Source organism: Bidens hawaiensis, unplaced genomic scaffold (assembly GCF_021521415.1).
Source record: "Bidens hawaiensis isolate Kalapana, Puna unplaced genomic scaffold, B.hawaiensis_p1.1 tig00022752_1, whole genome shotgun sequence".
Lineage (NCBI taxonomy): Eukaryota > Viridiplantae > Streptophyta > Magnoliopsida > Asterales > Asteraceae > Bidens > Bidens hawaiensis.
Genome location: NW_027493557.1, coordinates 55,271 through 75,290, shown reverse-complemented (window position 1 = coordinate 75,290; position 20,020 = coordinate 55,271). Strand labels below are relative to the sequence as shown.

Here is a 20,020-nt window from a genome sequence, read left to right as displayed (position 1 = left end):
GAACACTAAACAACTGAGCATTGAACAAATTATGACCCCCAACCAACATAGAACTCAGCTTCTCTATAGAACATAAGGACATAGGTTGATTAGAAGTTCCTTTCAGTTCAAACTTTTGATTCCCTACTTTAAACTGCATAGTTAGATTTTTGAAGTTCCACACAATGCCATCCAGTGTTTGCAACCACTGGACACCCAACACCATATCATAACTATCTAAAGGAATCAACAACACATCAGATTTAAACCATACCCCTTGCATAACCCATTGAAAATTCTGACAAAGAGTTGCACAAGGTAGTTTATTACCATTTGCCACTGTAACAGTCATAGAAGATACCTCTTTGGTTGGACATTGAAGTTTATTTCCAAGTTTGGAATTGAGGAAATTATGAGTTGACCCATAATCAATTAACATGTGCAACTGTTTAGTTCCTATAGTGCCAATAACCCTCATTGTGTTGAAAGAAGGAACACCATTAATGGCATGAATGGATATTTGAGGATCCATAGTCATTTCTTGTACATTTATAACCTCTTCAGGAGTAGATTCTTCCTCCTCATCATTGGCCCCAATTTCTAATACATATAATTGTTTATACTTACAGTTATGGGTTGATGTGTACTTTTCTGGGCACCAAAAACACTCTCCTCTTGCCCTCTTTTCCTCGGCCTCCTTTGTAGATACCTTCCTTACCGGTTTAATCATTTTATTAGGGTGAGGAGTTGGTAACAAGGATAAGGTAGATGTTGAGCTAAAATTGGATTTGTAAGGTGTCACTGCAGTAGAATTATTATTGAACTTCGCTTGGGTAGTACTGTTCATAGGAATAGGGTTCAACTTCCTAACATCTTTACTGCCAAACAATGTGCTATAAACCACTTCTTGTTGTTTCGCCATAGAGATAGCATCTCTTATTGTTTGAGGTTTAAAGATTTTAACTAGACATCTTATCTCAGGTTTTAACCCAGCAATGAATAATCCAGCAGCATAACTTTCACATAGCTGAACCTTATTCAATAATGCATCAAAAGCCTCACAATAATCTTGTAAAGTACCTGTTTGTTGTAGGTTCTTTAAGTCTTCAATAGGATTCTCAGATAATCTTGTAGAAAACCGGTTCAAAATAGATCTTGCATAATCCTCCCACACTATATCTTCAATAACTCTGTTTTGACTTGACATAAAACCTTGATGCCATTGTAGTGCTGGACCTTCAAGATTTACCACTGCAAAATAGGCTTTAAGATTTGATGTTGTTTTATCCATTGAGAAGAAATGATCACATTTGTATAGCCATCCTTCCACATCTTCACCATTAAACTTTGGAAAATCTAATCGACCCAATCGAACCAATCTCTTATCGTTACCTCTGTTATTGTGTAACATAAGTTCCTTCATCTATCTCAACTGTGTACATACCTCTGCCATCTGAATTTGCAGGTTCTTGACATGATTCGAATTTTCCTCCAACAACAATTGTTGTGTCTGAATTGATTGTGCGCTATCCTTTGTTGATTTTTCTATGCAATCTAATTCTTGTTGACGAGTTGCCATTTTAGGCTTAAATTGATCGAATCGAAGATCAATTGATGAATTGAATTGAAATCGGACTGAAATTGAACGAACGAATGATCAATTTCTAGGGTTTGAAACAAAAAAAATGGAAATTGATTGAATTAACTATCAATTTCAATGAATTGAACGAATCGGTAATATGAATCAAGAGCGTTCCGAGAATCGTTAGCTTTGATACCACTGTTACGATAAAATGAAGAAGAAGAAGAAGACAGTTAGAAGAGAAGCTTATTCATTTCATCGGTACCTCAACTACTAACAACTAACAGTATTTAACCTATCTGTTACAAACAAAACAAGTATTACTAGTATGTAAAATGACTAATAAGCCCCTGAACTATTTATTCATAACAATAGTATATCAACTATCCGTTTGAACACATGTCTACAATCCAATCATAAGGATTAGTTATATCAAAAAGTAAATTTTTTACAGAATCAAGGTTGGTTTATAAATTACGTTAAAATGCAGTTTTAGCTACCTGACCCAAAGCAACCGATCCTCAATTACACAAACGCGAACCGTGAAACACGATTAAACATCATCTTGAGTACACATCTTTGACCCGTATCAACTAAACTGATATTTGACCCATACCCACTAACCACTAACCTACCAGGTATTCTAACCCGTCTTAGATATTAAAAAAATACTAATTCTAATAATAATGATAACAGTAATAATAACAATAACACTTATGTTGTTTAAAGGCCTCAGAATGTTTAGAGTTATAATTCATGACTATAGGTAACTAGGTACATTTGTTTTAAACAATACCAGAGTACTGACCAACTAGATTACAGAAACCCAGGCTAACTGCACCCGATAAAACATTAAATTAAAATTTAACTCTGACCCGTATCCAATGACCTGGTATCTGAACCCGCTTAGATTAATCCTCACTAGTCCTTAAAAGTTAAAAATACTGATAATAATTGTAATTGTAACTATTTTAAAGACCATAGCAATATCAACAAAGAATCATGACTATAGGTTACTAGGAGCATTATTTTAAACTGATCCATAACAAGGATTGGTTGCGCCCGATGAAGCTGATAGAACATATTAACACTTTAAGATTTGCTTAAAAAACCATGAAGAGAATATGGTAATAAACATTCTTGAATCTTGATCCTAATACTTTTGTCTTCTAATACAAAATAATAACTTTACTTCCTGCTAAAAACATGTCATACAGCCCACTTGTTATCCTCTAAACTTATTGACATTAAATTATTAAAAAAATAAACAAGTGAATATTAAAACTACTACGAACAATAAGAAATGTATTGTGAATTAAGTCACAAAGACCTGGTTTTGTTGAAAAATGTATTGTCATGATAAAAATACCAAGAAAAAATATGCATTACATTACTAATTAAGAAGAACAATTAAATACCTAGCTAGCTAGCTTTTTTTGTGTATATAGATGGGAAACAAAACAATCAAATACATATATGCTAATGTAATGTCATCTAAATCACCTTCTCTCTTCACTAACTGAAAGGCGGGAAACCTCATCTTCAATTCTCTGTTTGCAACGGTTTCTTCCCATCATATGATTATGAGTTGCTACTTCACTGTCACTTACATTACCGAAAGAAAGGCGTTTCCTCGTGCCCTTTCCCTCTCCCTCTGTCATTGACATCACCTGCCTTGGTTCACTTTGTGGTCTATTCTTCGCTATGGCTGATACTGTTGCAGACATGTAGCTTGGCTTTCCCTCCCTTCGTGGGCTGCTGCTTGACTGCACTTTGACTAACCTTGAGATGGATGATGGCGACTGCTGCGATGGAGATGAAAATGGATTTGTGTTTAGTCTTTTTGATCTCTCATAGCTTGGTCTTGGAGACAAGGAACAACGTTGGCATGTGACAGGGCCTGGATTCAAGTCTTCCTGCTCGTGTTCATTTTGTGTTTTGTGTAACATCCTGGTACCTTCTTCTCTGATCTACAATCAAAACCAACTCTCATGTAATTTAGCTGATATTAATGTAGAATAATGAAAACCCCCGTAAGGTGTAATTTATTATTGATCAACTGTATATATGTGTACAATCTATAATATATATAAACGAAAACCAAAAAATCATAGGTGTCGCGATGTGGTCGCTCCCCCCCTTTTTTGGAGTCACAAGATTTGTTTGGTTTTTAAATGGAGGTCTCTCATGCATTTGACCCAAATTCACGGGTATGGGTCTTATCAAACCCAAAAGTTTCTTAAACTGGTTATAAATTCTCATTAAATTAAAAACTAATCTCACCAAATATTTGATTTAAAAATCCTATAAAGTAGGAATATACCAAAAATTAATATCTGATTTATTTAAAAAAATATATATATTATTTATAATTAATAAACCAATTTTATAGTAAAAAAAATAAACGGGGCTTGGGTCTCATCAAACCCATATAACTTTTAAACCGGGTTATAAAATCTCATTTATTTGTGAAACAATTTATCATCAAACCATAAGTATATTATTAACTTTCATACAATAAAAATATAAAAATTCAAAAAATAAATAAATATTAAAAACAAATAATATAAAACAACCCCTAATTATACAAACTAGTTAAATACAATCTCCTAATTATGGTAACACTATAATACTAAAACTCTATTAATAATATATTATATAATATTCTCTAATAATTATGAATTAAAGTAAGGAATGAATGAATGGTAGGTACAATGGGGGGTGAATCCTGGTGATGGAAGGTTGAAAGTTGTCTGTGCTGGTCACAGACTCGAGCTTGGATACAAAGGAGTGCCTGCATGCATCTCAGTGTCATCTTTGCCCGTTTCCTTACATTGTAGCCTCTCACCAAGGCTTGCAGCTTCACAACCCCTTTAAGCGCCTCCAGAGCTCTTCTTGCCTACATCCGTTATGCTGTTAGTACATGCTAGCTTTATACATTATACATTTATATTAGCTAGCTTAGCTAGTGACTAATGAAAACCACTTACGAGGTATCCTCTGAATGACGTCTGAATGATAAGGGTGGCTTTGTGTTTGTCAAAGGAATTTGAATATGAATATGCTGGTGAAGCTGCTATTTTGGTGGTTGGATATTCATCATGATGCAGATGCAGCAGTATGGTGGTTGTTTCATGAAGACATGTTTTCTTGAGAATCCATCTTCTCTTGCTATTCTTCATCTTCCGCACAATCACCTCGTGATGATGTTGGTGTTGGTGGAGGTGGTCTTGTTCTTCTCTAGCCTTGATGGTTGTAGTTGGAGACCCGAAAGCCTTTTTCACAACATCCAGCCATCCCATCTGCAATTTGATCATGTATGTATGTATGTGAAGAAAAAAAACGTACTATATGAATATGGTGATGAATGAAAGCTAAAGATATGGAATTGAAGACATCCACTTTATGACATGTAAATGTTGGTGTGTCAGAATGTTGTTGAATTAAAAGAGTACAATTGAAGCTAAATTCTATTTTTGAAGAGGTATGTACCCGCCTCAACACCGAGCGAGGCGGGTCAACCCACAAGATATAGACAAGAGGCTTGAAATCAAGACATTATGAAGGCGCAAAGCCAAAACATATGCGCATGGCGCATATCACATATGCTCACGCATATCACATATGCTCAGGCATCACATGCTCAGGCATCACATATGCTCAGGCATCACAGATGCTCAGGCATCACATATGCTCACGCATCACATATGCCCACGCACCACATATGCGCGTGGCGCTTCCGCGCGTGGCGCATATCACATGCCCGTGCATATCACATCTGCGCATGAAACATCTGCGCGTGAGAATAAAGAGAAGACCTCGCGCATCCTCAGGATTGGCGCATATCACACATGCACATAATCAACCTCGTCCTTATCCAAATCAGGATTAGGGCAACCTTGATTGTGCACGTCAGACAACCTTCCAGAAGGTATCTTTTTAAGGAATAAGAATATGCTGATGTTGCCAGCTGCCAATGAAAGGTGGACAACTCAGCAAAACCCATGTGCTACCACGTGATTATAACCAATGAAGAAGCACCAGGTGTCCCAAGGACACGTGGCGCAAAGCAATTGGAGGAGGCCAACAAGGCCCTAATTGGGTCTGAGCCCAATCATTGGAAACCCTAGCACTATAAATACCACATCAACTCCACAAGGAGACACACCCAATTACAGAGTATTCAGCTATATTAAGCAATACACTCCAAATTCCTTACTCTCATATTATTATCTTCTCCTACAAACACTTATTCTCACACCGGAGGGTTACCCCAAAGAGGACCCCTCTGTCCCTTTCTGAGGGGTAAGTTTACGGTGCTGTTCATTTTGTAGGTGGAAGAACCCAGATCCCAGAGAACCATCGGTGAAATAGCATAATCACACCCGAGGAAAGTAGATCGTCTACCAGTGAGTCGATCCACGTTTCTTCATTGGCGCCATCCGTGGGACCCGAACCCACGACCACGTGGCTTCCTCCTCCTCCTCTTCCGCGAGCTCCAGCTCGTAGTTCTCAAGCGCGTCTACATTACACGCAACAGAAAGGTTAGCCAAATCTGATATTATAAAGGCATAAGCATAAGTACAAAGGCTTACCAGGCGCATCGCTGTCAAAGAGAAATCCCAGATCAACAGGGATGAACATGTCATCAAAGCGATCGGGGAAGCCAACCTCCCCAGCGCCCAGCGCGACGGAGCCACCCTCCATATGCTCATCATAGGCGGCGTGGACATACTCCTTGCTGACTGCACAAAACAAGTCAAATGATATCAGCAAAACGAATTATATTCGCGCAGAAGTAAGGAAATGAGAATAACTTACACAAGCCGTCAACTTGGATAACGGGCTCAGTCGCGCTGTCGGCCCACCTCCTGCTCATACCAACCCCCACTAGCGCCTCTTCGCAAATGTTCTTGGCGGGGGATGGTTCGGCAGTCAACTTTTTAACCCAGGCGCCAGTTGGGTTCTTGAAGACGCCCACATCCGCAGGCGCAGAAGATATCGCGCGCATGGTCATGCGGATGGGGATCACACCAGCCCTGATATAAAAAAACCTCTCAGACCAGTCATGAAGGCTCTTGAATGAAACAGTGCAGCACTTGACCTTCTGACTGCGAGGAATAAATGAGAACCAAGAATCTTGGATCTTGGGCTTATAAAAAAATTGAAAGCGACGAGGGGTGGGCTCCTCGCGCTGAGATTTGCACATGAACTCAAAGTGAGTCATGCGCACGAGTCCAAAAGGATGGACTTGGGATATATGAATCCCATAAAACTTAAGCAGCGCACCCACAAACCTTGTCATCGGGAGACGAATGTTGCAGTGGGTGAAAAAATGGCAGTAAAGGGATATATAGCCGGTAGGCGGGTCCGCCGCCGTTTGCCCGGCCGCCGGCAACATGCAGCCATACTCAGGGAGAAAACCCTGAGAGGCGATAAGGCTGTCAAAATCGGCCTGCCTCAGTTTGCAGGGGATCTCATCCCACTTATTCACTGCCTTGGTCCTCCCTACCTCCTCCGATGAAGCCTCAGCAGCCCTCTTCCCCTTGCCGGTCTTCTTCAACGTAGACATCACTAACGATTTCACACGGCGATGGGTAGGGGAGATTGTGTTGTCTGAGCTATCAGACATACAACTGTAAAATCGAACAAGGGATGCTTCTAAAGAACAGAGATCTGGAAGCAGAAGACACGTAATCGGAATAGAATGAAAGAAAGGAAAGCTTCGAATAAACAACAAAGAAGATGAAGAATAAAACTCTAAGGGCTGGCTTTTATAGGCCCAGGAGAGAGAAAATTGGTACTGATTGGACTTCACGCGCCACCACTCACAGGTGTAAACCAACGCGAGCGCGACACGTGTCCCTGACACTGTGTGAGGGGACACGAAAAGAAACGATACAGGTGCTGCCAGAGTTCACGCGCCACCACTCGCAGGTACGGACCAACGCGAGCGCGACACGTGTTCCTGACACTATGTGAGGGGACATGAAAGGCAACTGTAGCATCTCGAGCACACGAAAGGTCTGACACGTCTCCATCACTGACGCATGTCAGCAACAACCAACCACGTACAGGGACGATTCGTTTTCAACCAAAAGGATAGAATTTCGCGCAACGATGAATAATAAGAAGAAAAAGACAAACCCCTACTAAAAGAGCAAACTATTAAGTCTAATATCTATCTTACCTCGCTCGCGCGAGACAAGACACACATTAGACTGGGGGGGCTTGAAGAGGTATGTACCCGCCTCAACACCGAGCGAGGCGGGTCAACCCACAAGATATAGACAAGAGGCTTGAAATCAAGACATTATGAAGGCGCAAAGCCAAAACATATGCGCATGGCGCATATCACATATGCTCACGCATATCACATATGCTCAGGCATCACATGCTCAGGCATCACAGATGCTCACGCATCACATATGCCCACGCACCACATATGCTCACGCATATCACATATGCGCGTGGCGCATATCACATGCCCGTGCATATCACATCTGCGCATGAAACATCTGCGCGTGAGAATAAAGAGAAGACCTCGCGCATCCTCAGGATTGGCGCATATCACACATGCACATAATCAACCTCGTCCTTATCCAAATCAGGATTAGGGCAACCTTGATTGTGCACGTCAGACAACCTTCCAGAAGGTATCTTTTTAAGGAATAAGAATATGCTGATGTTGCCAGCTGCCAATGAAAGGTGGACAACTCAGCAAAACCCATGTGCTACCACGTGATTATAACCAATGAAGAAGCACCAGGTGTCCCAAGGACACGTGGCGCAAAGCAATTGGAGGAGGCCAACAAGGCCCTAATTGGGTCTGAGCCCAATCATTGGAAACCCTAGCACTATAAATACCACATCAACTCCACAAGGAGACACACCCAATTACAGAGTATTATCTTCTCCTACAAACACTTATTCTCACACCGGAGGGTTACCCCAAAGAGGACCCCTCTGTCCCTTTCTGAGGGGTAAGTTTACGGTGCTGTTCATTTTGTAGGTGGAAGAACCCAGATCCCAGAGAACCATCGGTGAAATAGCATAATCACACCCGAGGAAAGTAGATCGTCTACCAGTGAGTCGATCCACGTTTCTTCAATTTTGTTTCCCCTTTAAGTGAAAAAGAAAAAATGATGGGTCATAGTCCAGTCCAGGGGAGATTTAATTTAAGGCCTGAAAAGAAAAAGAAATGGAAATTGAGATGCCACTTTCAACCTCGATCTAATAATATAACATATCATCCATATGCTTTCTTTAAGCACCTCTTTTGCTTTTGCAGCCCTACAACATGACATAGGATCCTCCACTCCATTACACTAGCCCTCGTCAAGGTATAAACCACTTAGCAATGCATTTATTTACATAATTATACTTTGTTACTCTTGTCTAAATTTATATATCAACACTTGTGTTATATATCGTGTATCATATATATTAATTGAAAGATCATTAATATCTATGATGGATTTTATAAAATTGTTACAATTATCAGCCTAACCATTCAATCCTCAACACACACCCTATTCTCCTTTGATATCATATTCGATTAGCCATAAACTTAGAGACCAAATGATGCCAGCCCAAGGGAAAAGTTTTTAACACTTCAATTTAATTGAAATTTTAGCCTAAACGTTTGTTATTAGTCAGAATTTATAATCATAGTTTGTAAAGTGTAAACTAATAATCAAAGTATAGTATAACTAAAACTGATTGTTTTTAATGGACCATAACTTAAGTTTCATTTTAATTTGGTTAGAGTCCAAGCTGACCCATGTACAAGAAAAATAAAAGAAGGGTTTTCAAGGTAAAAAAAAAACATGAAATGAAACTTAATTCCTATTTCCTAGCAATAGCTATAAGGAACAAATTGGTGGGTGCAAAGTATTGTAAGCGCACATGTGTTCCGAATACATTGTGGCGGCAAACTGACAATATAGTACTATGGATGTTTGGCATTGCCGCTTAAAGTTGCCTTTTTTATTTTGGTTCGTGTCCGTGAAGTAAGTTTGACGTATATTCAAATAATAGGTTAGACAAATTCAAATATTTTGGAACAATTCAGGTGGAGAATAAAATTGATACATGAGATGAGAAGTGAAGATATGAATGATACAAGAAAATTAGAGAGTATGGTTTAATGTTTTACTAGAAAATAAAAAAGAAAGAAAGAAAGAATCATTATAATGAATAAAAATAAAATAAATAGATAAGGATAGGGTATAAATGTATAATGGTGAGATATCTGAAGGAAGAGGTCGGACGGCGTAGTGTAAAGTAAAAGAAAACAAGTTTGTTGTTACAAGAAGGTAGGATTGAATAATGGCTGCTGCTTCTTCTTCTACTACTATTAGCACCACCATATCCTCAGGAATCGGTTCACTCTTCTCCTACAGACTTCCTATTCACCCACACAAACTTTTTCTTTCTCCAAACCCAAACCCTAGAAGTAGCAGAGTGGTGGCGGTGCGAGCTGCTGGTGTTGGTGGTATAAATAAAACATCCACCGCGGAGCAGAAATGGGTGACCAAGGGTCTGATTACTGAATCTCTTCCGAATGGGATGTTTTGGGTTCGTTTGGAAAACGGAGACGTGGTTCTGGGCTACATCTCTGGCAAAATCAGACGCAACTCCATCAGAATGCTGGCTGGGGATAAGGTCAAAATTGAAGTCAGCCGCTATGATTCTACCAGGGGACGTATTGTTTACAGAATTGGCAACAAAGATAACTAAACTATTCCATATTTCATTTCGTTTCATTGCTTGTTGCTTGCTTCAATAATAATGCTAATAGTTAATCTTCCCTTGTCTTTTATATCACCAACAAATATGTTTTCTTTTCAACTATTATTATCTATCTCTGGCAATTTCGTTTTATATATTAATAATTAAGCTGGCAGCTGGGTTTTTACTTTGATGCCTAAGTAGCCAATGTCACAAAACAACAACAACAATTTATCAAACACACGATGAATGGCTACTTTCTCCTCACTAAATTACTATCATCTTTAATTGCCAACCCGAGCACGAACTGGAGTCTTTGAAGGGCTCACCCTGCATCACATCTTCATGTCAGATAATCAATCAAATGCATATATATTTATTATTATCAAGTATTCCATATGTATGTATGTATGTATCGAGCACCTTATTGGTAAACTTCCCAACACCGCACCGCTACACTTGAGACCTGCACTTGCACTCTCTGCCTGCATAGATTGGGAACACTTGTTTTACCTTCACAAACTTAAAAGCTCATGCCTGCCATATGAGGGAGGAAACTTACCTTCACAAACTCAACAAATGCAATACGAGTGGGATGATGACGGTCTCCAAGCATCCTCAAGCGGTACACCTACAAAATTCTATTCCTGTCATGTCATCTCATCTCACAATAATCCAAACATTTACAGGTAGGTCTCTCTACCTGTCCACAGAGCGACTCAAAGAAGAGTTTGACATCTGCCTGGGTAACCTGCTTTAAACCAAAACTATGAATGTTATGATGCATCCCATCCACTAACAATACCAAATATGAAATTCGTACCTTGGTGTCGATGTTAGTACAGTAGATGGTTCTTGTGCACATTTCCCTCTCATTCTCTGACTAAAACACACACACACAAAGTATATTTATTGCACATTCCAATGATAAATCACAAATAAATTTTAAGATTATCTCTCACCTTGGGCAACAAAGTTGGATTTACTGGTGCAATGGCTGTTTTAGAAGGCCTCACCTTCACAGGGTAAAATGCACCCATAGTCAATGCATTCGTTGCACCTTCTGCACCCACACATACACAAACAAACAGCTCAACCACACCCACATGCACAATATCTATCTATCAAATAAACCAAACCTTACCCTCTTCAGTAAACTCAATGAAGGCGAAACGATGAAGGGTATTGGGGTCACCGCACACACGACAATCCACGACCTTGAGTAAACAACAAGAGTGATAAATTAGCAGCCTAAATAATAATAATATTAATACTGATAGTTGTGATAACTGACCTGTCCACAATTTACAAAGAGAGCAGCCAGCTGTTGTTCAGTGACCTAACAACAATACAAAAGATATATAATTTCTTAGGGGAAGGAAGTAACATTCCTAGTTAGCTACAAAGATATATATGACCGACCGACGACCGACTTACATGGTGATCAATGTCAGAGACATAAACAGTCCTCTTAATCGCATTCTGCGAGTCTGGTTGTCTTATGCTGATCTTCCCCTTGTTCTAAATCCCCAACAAAAACAATTAATATCTAAACAAAGTGATGTGGTATTACATTACTATTTACTAATTAATTACCTTTCTCCTTCTGGTAGGAGTGTTGACAGCAGCAGCAGATGAAGATGAAGATGATGGAGTTTGCTGTTGTGTGTTGAGTTTTGACAACATTTCTTCTAACTCCCTCATCTCTTTCTTGATGTTGTGCTGCAGATGATGATATTCTTTTGAGAGGCGAGACATCATGGGAGTATGTTTTCTGTAAGGATTTGGATTTGGATGTCCATTTATTGATGATATTCAAAGATATCCATTGATCTTGTTTGTCTCTTGCCTTCCTGAAACTACAACAAAAGCCTGAAACCTTTTCCATTTGGAGAAACAAACGTGCCCACCTGCACAAAAAGGTAAAAGAGAGCACAGATACTTGTTTTCTGCTACTTCAGTGCAGTTAATGTCTGTTCAACTCTGCTGTAACAGCATAAAGTGAGCTTTACTAACACAAGTACTCTTGTGTATTTGATTTTTCACTAAATGAGTGCAACTCATATATATATTTTTTTCTTTCAAGTTAAAGCTGGTAACACTAAAATGGATGTCCTGGCATTAAATATATCATTCAAGTGCCTATTGAATCTCTAACATTGATTCCTAGAAAACTGGAATGATACGATTTGGCGTTGGTTTATGGATGAATTGAGCTTTGTGGTGAATTCTTTTTATATACAAGGGCGGACTTAGTTGAGAACAAATATAGAGTCATGGGAATACATTGATTTTTCACGAATATACAAAGATGTATACACGAGGGGTTTCGAGTGACTCATCGTAGGATCTCGGATATGCAAAACACCCACACAATCAACTAGATAAATTAAACGAACACACGACACAAGGATTTTATGTGTTTTGGTCTAGTTTAAATGAATATTGGGTTTTATTAGATATCCTGTTATAAAAAGAAAAGGAATAACAAATATAGTTATAGTTGCTTGTCAACTCGAAGTTACATTCTTAGAGGAAAGATGTCATATTTCATTTCATTGACGTGGTGACAACCCTTTAATGAAATGTTGGTATGCGAATATTCAATATTTGTATTTATTATTGCAGTGCAATTCAAGGTTACACGTACACACCCTTGAAAATAAAAAAATAAATACAAAAAGAGATACAATTCAAGGAACTAAAAACAAGTGTAGTTTGTTTGTTCGTTCTTTCTATTTGGTGAACTCCATAACCCAAGTATTGAGAGCACAACATGCTTTGCGGAACCCATTGAATCCGGCTCCCTTGGCCAATGCCTCAAACTCTTTCTCGGTCCTCTCTTTGCCTCCCGGGTTGTGAGCCAACATGATGACGTCTATGTGCACCACGTTTTGGGTGGCTAGGCTCGAGTCAGGAGCCTCCGGAAGAATGCATTCGGCCACTATCACCTTCCCGTTATCCGGCAGTGCTTTGTAGCAGTTTTTCAGAAATCTAAGACAATGTGCATCACTCCAGTCATGACAAATCCACTGTCAAAAATTAATTCTTCAATGTCATTTCAGTTTAAAATATACATGTAACGTGTCATGCTTTTTTTTTAAATACAAATTTTTTGTACTTCCTAGAACATATAAGATATGTTTCGTGTACCTTCATGAAAATGGCATCTCCTTTTGGCACGCTCTCGAACATGTCCCCGCCCACATGCTCTATATCAGGTAACACTGAGGCGTCCTCGATAACGTGTGGCAAATCAAAATTGATACCCTTAACGTTAGGGTGTTTAGAGACGATCATGCTTAGGCTGGCACCGGTGCCACCACCGACATCCACGAGGGTGGTGAGGTTGTCGAAGCCGTCATAGATATCAAGGATCTTTTTCATGGTCATGGTGGAGTGATTGAACATGCCGGCGTTGAAAACCTTGTTAAATCTGGGATCTTTCCCGTGATACTCAAAAGCCGTCATTCCGTATGCCTTGTTGAAAGGGATTCCACCATCCAACACTGCATCTTTCAAATGGTACCTAATCAAATCACATGATCAATCACATAACTTAGTATTTTTTGTTATATGATAATATCACATTTGTGGTCAAAATTTGTAGGAAACATTCATCTATGACATTAAATGACATTAAATGATCTGTCTCAAGTTTCAACGATTACACATCTACCAAGTACAAATTAAATGATTTGTCTTAAGTACAAGTTACGTGCTCCATCTAAATACACATGCATTTGGTTGACAAAAACGGCACCTTTTTTTTCCTTGATCTTATGTTAAAGGGATGTGTTATTCATACACCCTCTCTCTCTTTAGAGAGGGTGTACATAATAGATAAAATGTATGTTAAAAGAGTGTGTGAATAACCAAGGCCATGTTAAATTATTGTAAATTGACCGTTTCTTATTAGAAACAAACAAATAAATAAAGGGATGTGATCCTCCCACACCACCCCCCACATGCCTATACGGCTCTATAAGTTACACATGCCTGACAAGGGGACAAAAAAAACAGCTTTTTGCAGCCTATACGACCGTATAGAAAATAAAAGTTATATGGTCGTATAGGGCTATACGACCGTATAGAAAACATTTGCAGAAACATTCAAACTGCCTTAATCGTTGCCGGAAAACGATTTAAAAAAAGCCTCAAATTTTGGGGTGCATTTTTATTTTAATGTATGTTGACTAGATGTTAAAAAAAACCTCAAATTGTTATTATATGTAAGCAACAAATATGCCTAGACAGTCTTGAGCTTTTGACGAGCTAAGCTTGAGCTCAACATTTAAACCCGTTAAGATAAATGAAGCAAATACGACCCGTATAAATCACATATATTGTATATATGATCATCAATTTTTTTTTAAAAAAAAGTGTCTATAAACGAGCCAAATACGACCCGTATAAATCACATATATATGGTCATCATTTTTTTTTTAAAAAGTTTCTATACGGCCGTATAGGCCTATACGAGGCACAATAAACGATGGCAGACAACCTCTGACACGATTCAGGTCCTATACGAGCCGTATAGGACAAAAAATGGTGTAGAAGTACAAATACTCTTTCTCTTCCTATTTTTTCTTATTAAAAATGATTTAGGTATAAAAAATAATAAAAAATATCGTGTCAATGTTGCGGATTGAAATGGTTATAAATATTAACCAAGGTGCCACATACAAGAAACTTGTACCAAATTACAAAAGATTTAATTAGTAATATTTGTTTTTGTCAAAATTGTAAAGTGAAAGAAAATAAAGAAATTATAAAATGTTAGTTAGCAATTCTTACGTCCCATTAAAAGTGTCCACATTTCCTTTTTTATTTGTCTCATTAAAAATATTTATTTTCAAAATTTATTAGCCAATTTCCAAGTTTACCCTTAAACACACGCAACAAACATTAATAAACAAAATTTATGAACCAAATTTTCAAGGACATTATTGTCATTTGGTAATAAAAAACAATAATTTAATCTACGTTAAACTTTATGTTTTTCAAACCATGACACTTTAACCGGGACGGGGGAGTAATAATTATTTGTGATACTCGCTAGTGGCATATAGCTCAAATTCGAATCCTACTTGTGTTACTTTTGGATAGATATTGACGATTAAGGATTTGAACTAGAAGACTGTCATTCTGAACTGTGAGACCACCCGGGTTTTCATCCCACCAGCGTGGGCCGGGGCTCTCTAAATTTAAAAGATGCGATGGCCTAAATACAAGAAAGTAACAGGTTGTGATATGGGGTGGGGTAGAGTACAACATTACCAGCTCTCCATAAGAATCTTATCCTGGTTCATGAGCAAGAGAGGTGCCATGGACACACCGTCTTCGTTCTTCACCAAGTACTTACACACGGGCGCCAGTCCATACAACCGTTCTCCACCCTCCTTGAGAGTGCAGGTGAGGACGTTGTAGCTGGCCAACAGTCGGCAGATCCTGTCCAGCATCACGGGGGCCTCAGGGTTGTCTGTCTTGGGGAGCTGAGCCGCCAGGTGTGCAGGCGAGACGTAAGCACCGGGCCCTGCTTTTGCAATGGCCTCGAGCAGATCAAGCTCGATGGCAGACTTCAGGACCATGGGTAGCACGGATGCACTTGCCAGTTGCATCGCAAACAGGAAAGCCTCTTCCTCAACTGAACCCATTATTATTGGATTGATGGAAATGGAGATGGAGGTTGTTAATAATTAAGCTTGTTCAATTATGACTTTCAAAGTGGGTGCGGTTTGGGATGATCGGCCTTTCATCATATATTTATATTCACACTCACACCTCTCATTCATCATGGGGCCCCACCATCATTGAATTTAACACTTTCTTTTATTTATTTATTTACTAACTCGTGTATTACACGTAATTTGTCAATTAATAAAAATAAAAATATCTATTATCTAAAAGAAATAGACAAAATTTTAGGTAAAAAGAAGATAAAATAAGAAATCTAGAATCTCAAATTTACAAATTCGTTTTTTTTATATACAACATTTGCAAAAATTGGTTGACCAATTACCTGGTGGATAACTATGATAAATGAATTGAGAGATTAGAGAATTATAAGATATCTTATAACCCATTTCTCAAAACTGTTTTGTCCCATGACCCATGAATAGGTAGGATAAATAAGATGAGAAATTAGAGAATTAAAAATGCAATTATAACCCATTTGCCAAAATTAATTTGACCCATGACAAATGGATAGTTAGGATGAATGAAGATGATAGATTAGAAAATTAGAAAGGAAATTATAACCCACTTACCAATATGGTTTTGCTCCATAACCCATGGATAGGTAGGATGAATGAGAAGAAAGATTAAGCCAAGAATGAATGTGGATTGCCACATCATCCTTATTATTTTCTTTTATTAGTATAGTTCGATTCGATATGTTCATTCGTGTATACTAAATATATTTTACTTTGCTCATTTAATCTTACGTACATGTTCAGTCACTTAAGTTTCGGTGTCATAACAATTCATTTGTCTTTGCTCATTTCAATAGTGCCTTTTATAATTGTTAACTTTTACAATCAAATTATTTAATTGATGAGAAACATAGGTTCATATCATGGTCCATTGCCAGGCATGATATTACTCGTTCACTAGTTTTGCGGGATGACAGATCTCTTCCATCGGCGGCTGGTGAAGAACTGTTGATTTGACTATTTTGAGAAATTTAGAAAAGCATTGGTTAAAGTTGGAAAGAGTGTGGTCAAAATGGTTATTTTTTGGAGTTTCGTAAAAGAAATAATGTCTTAAGGTTAAATAAATAAAAAGGGGAAATTGTATACGATGATAACATACACCTAAATTATATGTTAAACGTTTTAAGACTACGTCGTTTGATTTAAACCCTAAAAAATAAAACTAAAACTGACAATTTACCTCCATTATTTTCTAGGCGAATAATATTTCTTTACTATAACTACTTTTCTTGTTTTTCTTAAAATTTGTCTAGTTTCGTTTTGTATTCACTTTCCCCACATAAGTTAATCTAAAACTACTTTTCTCGTAAAGTTTAAAACTTATGGATATGTGAGTTTTAGTAAATCTAGAACTACTTTCCAGTTTATTCATACTTTTTCTTGTTTTGAATAACTGAGTTTTAGGTTTAATATATTTTAATTGATAGCATCATATTCACTTTTCTCATATATAAAAAACCTTACGTAATGAAAAGTTAAGTGAATAAAATAAAAATTGTTTATTGATTAGTTTGTAATGACTACTAAACTTGTTTTCGTTTAATTGGAGCCAAAACGGACCCCCACGTAAGCATTGCTTAATTTATGCAACAAAAAGGGATAAACAATGCATTTAAAGACGATGAAAGTGTAATAATTGTTGCTTTATAAAAACTTAATAAAACATAGGCAAAAAGAAAAGATGGATGGTGAGCTTTCAATTATTAGGTGTAAAGATCATGATATTTAAATTGTTAACCAGTAATATTAGGTGTAAAGATGGTGAGCTTTCAATTATTAGGTGTAATTAACCAGTGATATTTAAATTATTAGGTGTAAAGATGGATGGTGAGCTTTCAATTATTAGGTGTAAAGACCATGATATTTAAATTGTTAACAATTATTAGGTGAGCTTTCAATTATTACGAGCTTTCAATTATTAGCTCGTAATTCAATTCCTGGCCTCATGATCAATGGGAGATGGGAGACGAAACCGAGTGCAATAAAAAAAGAGGTATTCGGTTTTTTTAGAAAAAAGTTTACTGAAGATATGGGTGAGCGACCGTACCTCGCATGTTACGGGTTAAAGCAAGTCAAGGCGGCTGATGCAGAGGAGATGGTGATTCCTTTTTCTGAAAAGGAAATTAAGGATGCGGTGTTCGGTTGTGGGAGTGATAAAGCACCGGGTCCAGATGGATTCAATTTTCGGTTTGTGAAAAAGTTTTGGTCTTACTTTTCACAAGATTTTTGTAGTATTTTTCAACATTTCTTTAACAATGGGGTGATTAGTCGTAGGGCGGGGTCGTCTTTCACTCTGATCCCTAAAGTGAGCGACCCGGTGGAATTGGGAGAATATCGGCCTATTAACTTAATTGGGATAGTTAGCAAAGTTATATCTAAAGTCTTATATTAAAGAAGGTAATGGGTTCTCTGATTAATGAAACTCAATCGGCTTTTATTGCGGGAAGATATGTTTTAGATGGGCCATTAGTCGTCAGTGAAGTTTTGTCTTGGGCTAGAAGAAGTGGTAAAGAGTTCTTTATGTTTAAAATTGATTTCGAAAAAGCCTACGACAATGTGAATTGGGGATTTCTATTGATGGTGATGCGGCAAATGAGGTTTCCAGAATCTTGGTGTATGTGGATTTATGGGGTGTTGTCATCGGCTAGGTCTTCTATTCTTGTTAACGGGTCTCCTACTTTTGAGTTCGCTTGTGGGAAAGGTATGCGCCAAGGAGATCCTATTTCCCCTTTTTTGTTTATTATAGCTATGGAGGCACTCTCAGGTCTTATTAAAAAGGCGTGTGATGTTGGTCTATTCAAGGGCGTTGATCTTCCTAATGAAGGTCCTAGTATTTCTCATTTGCTGTATGCGGATGACGCCATGGTTATGGGTGAATGGTCGGATTCGAATTTCCGGACGCTTAAAAGAATTTTGCGGATTTTCCATTTGTGTTCGGGCCTAAAAATTAATATTAACAAGTCGACCCTTTTTGGTGTTGGGAAAAATGGGGAGGAGGTTAGGGTGAAGGCGGGAGAGTTGGGATGTCGTCCGGGAGTAACCCCGTTCAAGTATCTTGGGATTCAAGTTGGTGCTAATATGAACAGAATTAATAATTGGGAGCCGGTGGTGCAAGTGTTCAAGAACAGGCTTTCGAAGTGGAAATCTAGAGTCCTCTCAATTGGTGGAAGGGTTGTTTTGATAAAAGCCGTTTTGGAGAGTCTCCCGTCATATTATTTTTCATTGTTTAAAGCCCCGGTTGCGGTTATCCAAAAGCTTGAGGTGATGATTAAAAAGTTTCTGTGGGGAGGAAACTTGGAAGCTAATAAAGTCCACTGGGTTGGATGGGATGTAGTTACTCGCTCAAAAAAGGATGGTGGGTTAGGCTTGAGTAAGTTGGATGATTGCAACAATGCGTTATTACTCAAAAGGATATGGAGATACCGAATGGAGGGCGATGCTATATGGAGGAAAGTAGTTGATGCTGTTCATGGGTCTAAACGACGGTGGCAATCTGTTCCGTGTAATAGGAATGTTTCGGGTACTTGGTCAAAGATTGTTAACAGTGGTTCTCGGCTTATAGTGAATGGCTCTAGCTTTAGTAGTTTGATGCAAGGTAAGGTCGGGAACGGATTGAGTATTAAATTCTGGATTGATCCTTGGATAAATCCCCTTCCTTTGAAGACTTTATTCCCTGCAATCTTCCGTCTCGAAAAGAATAAATGGTGTATGGTCGCGGATAGAGTCGGTAATAATGACTTTGTTGGTGCTATAACTTGGGAATGGAAGAAGTATCCGGCCACTGTCCAGGAAATAGCTGAGGTTGTTGAGTGTTCTCAGATGGTTTCAGGGACTACACTCGACTCGAGCCGGGATTCGTGGGAATGGAATAAGGGTCGACTGCAGCAACTAACGGTACAGGAAACTAAGTCGTGGATTAAAAGTTTCAATTCAGATGCTGTTGGGCATACGTTTCGATGGAGTAGTTGGCTACCGGCTAAGTGCAACATTTTTATGTGGCGAACTTTTT

The 20,020-nt window shown here is 38.3% G+C and overlaps 2 protein-coding genes and 1 long non-coding RNA gene across 3 annotated transcripts; all 3 read right to left on the bottom strand.

The window, feature by feature from the left end:
- Window positions 1-2,888: 2,888 nt before the first annotated feature.
- Window positions 2,889-4,991, bottom strand: LOC143566214 (protein IQ-DOMAIN 15-like). Its single transcript, XM_077052966.1, has 3 exons — window positions 4,552-4,991; window positions 4,245-4,460; window positions 2,889-3,531 (listed from the first exon to the last, which is right to left on the bottom strand). Exons 1-3 carry the CDS (start codon window positions 4,876-4,878, stop codon window positions 3,061-3,063), a joined length of 1,014 nt encoding a protein of 337 aa, XP_076909081.1. The 5' UTR covers window positions 4,879-4,991; the 3' UTR covers window positions 2,889-3,060.
- A 5,704-nt stretch (window positions 4,992-10,695) lies between these two features.
- LOC143566197 (uncharacterized) lies at window positions 10,696-11,577 on the bottom strand. Its single transcript, XR_013141196.1, has 3 exons — window positions 10,998-11,577; window positions 10,857-10,925; window positions 10,696-10,779 (listed from the first exon to the last, which is right to left on the bottom strand). It is a non-coding gene; the product is annotated as an uncharacterized LOC143566197 (long non-coding RNA).
- Window positions 11,578-12,977: 1,400 nt separating this feature from the next.
- LOC143566222 (caffeic acid 3-O-methyltransferase-like) lies at window positions 12,978-16,004 on the bottom strand. Its single transcript, XM_077052973.1, has 3 exons — window positions 15,578-16,004; window positions 13,448-13,823; window positions 12,978-13,326 (listed from the first exon to the last, which is right to left on the bottom strand). Exons 1-3 carry the CDS (start codon window positions 15,952-15,954, stop codon window positions 13,030-13,032), a joined length of 1,050 nt encoding a protein of 349 aa, XP_076909088.1. The 5' UTR covers window positions 15,955-16,004; the 3' UTR covers window positions 12,978-13,029.
- Between the last annotated feature and the right edge of the window lie 4,016 nt (window positions 16,005-20,020).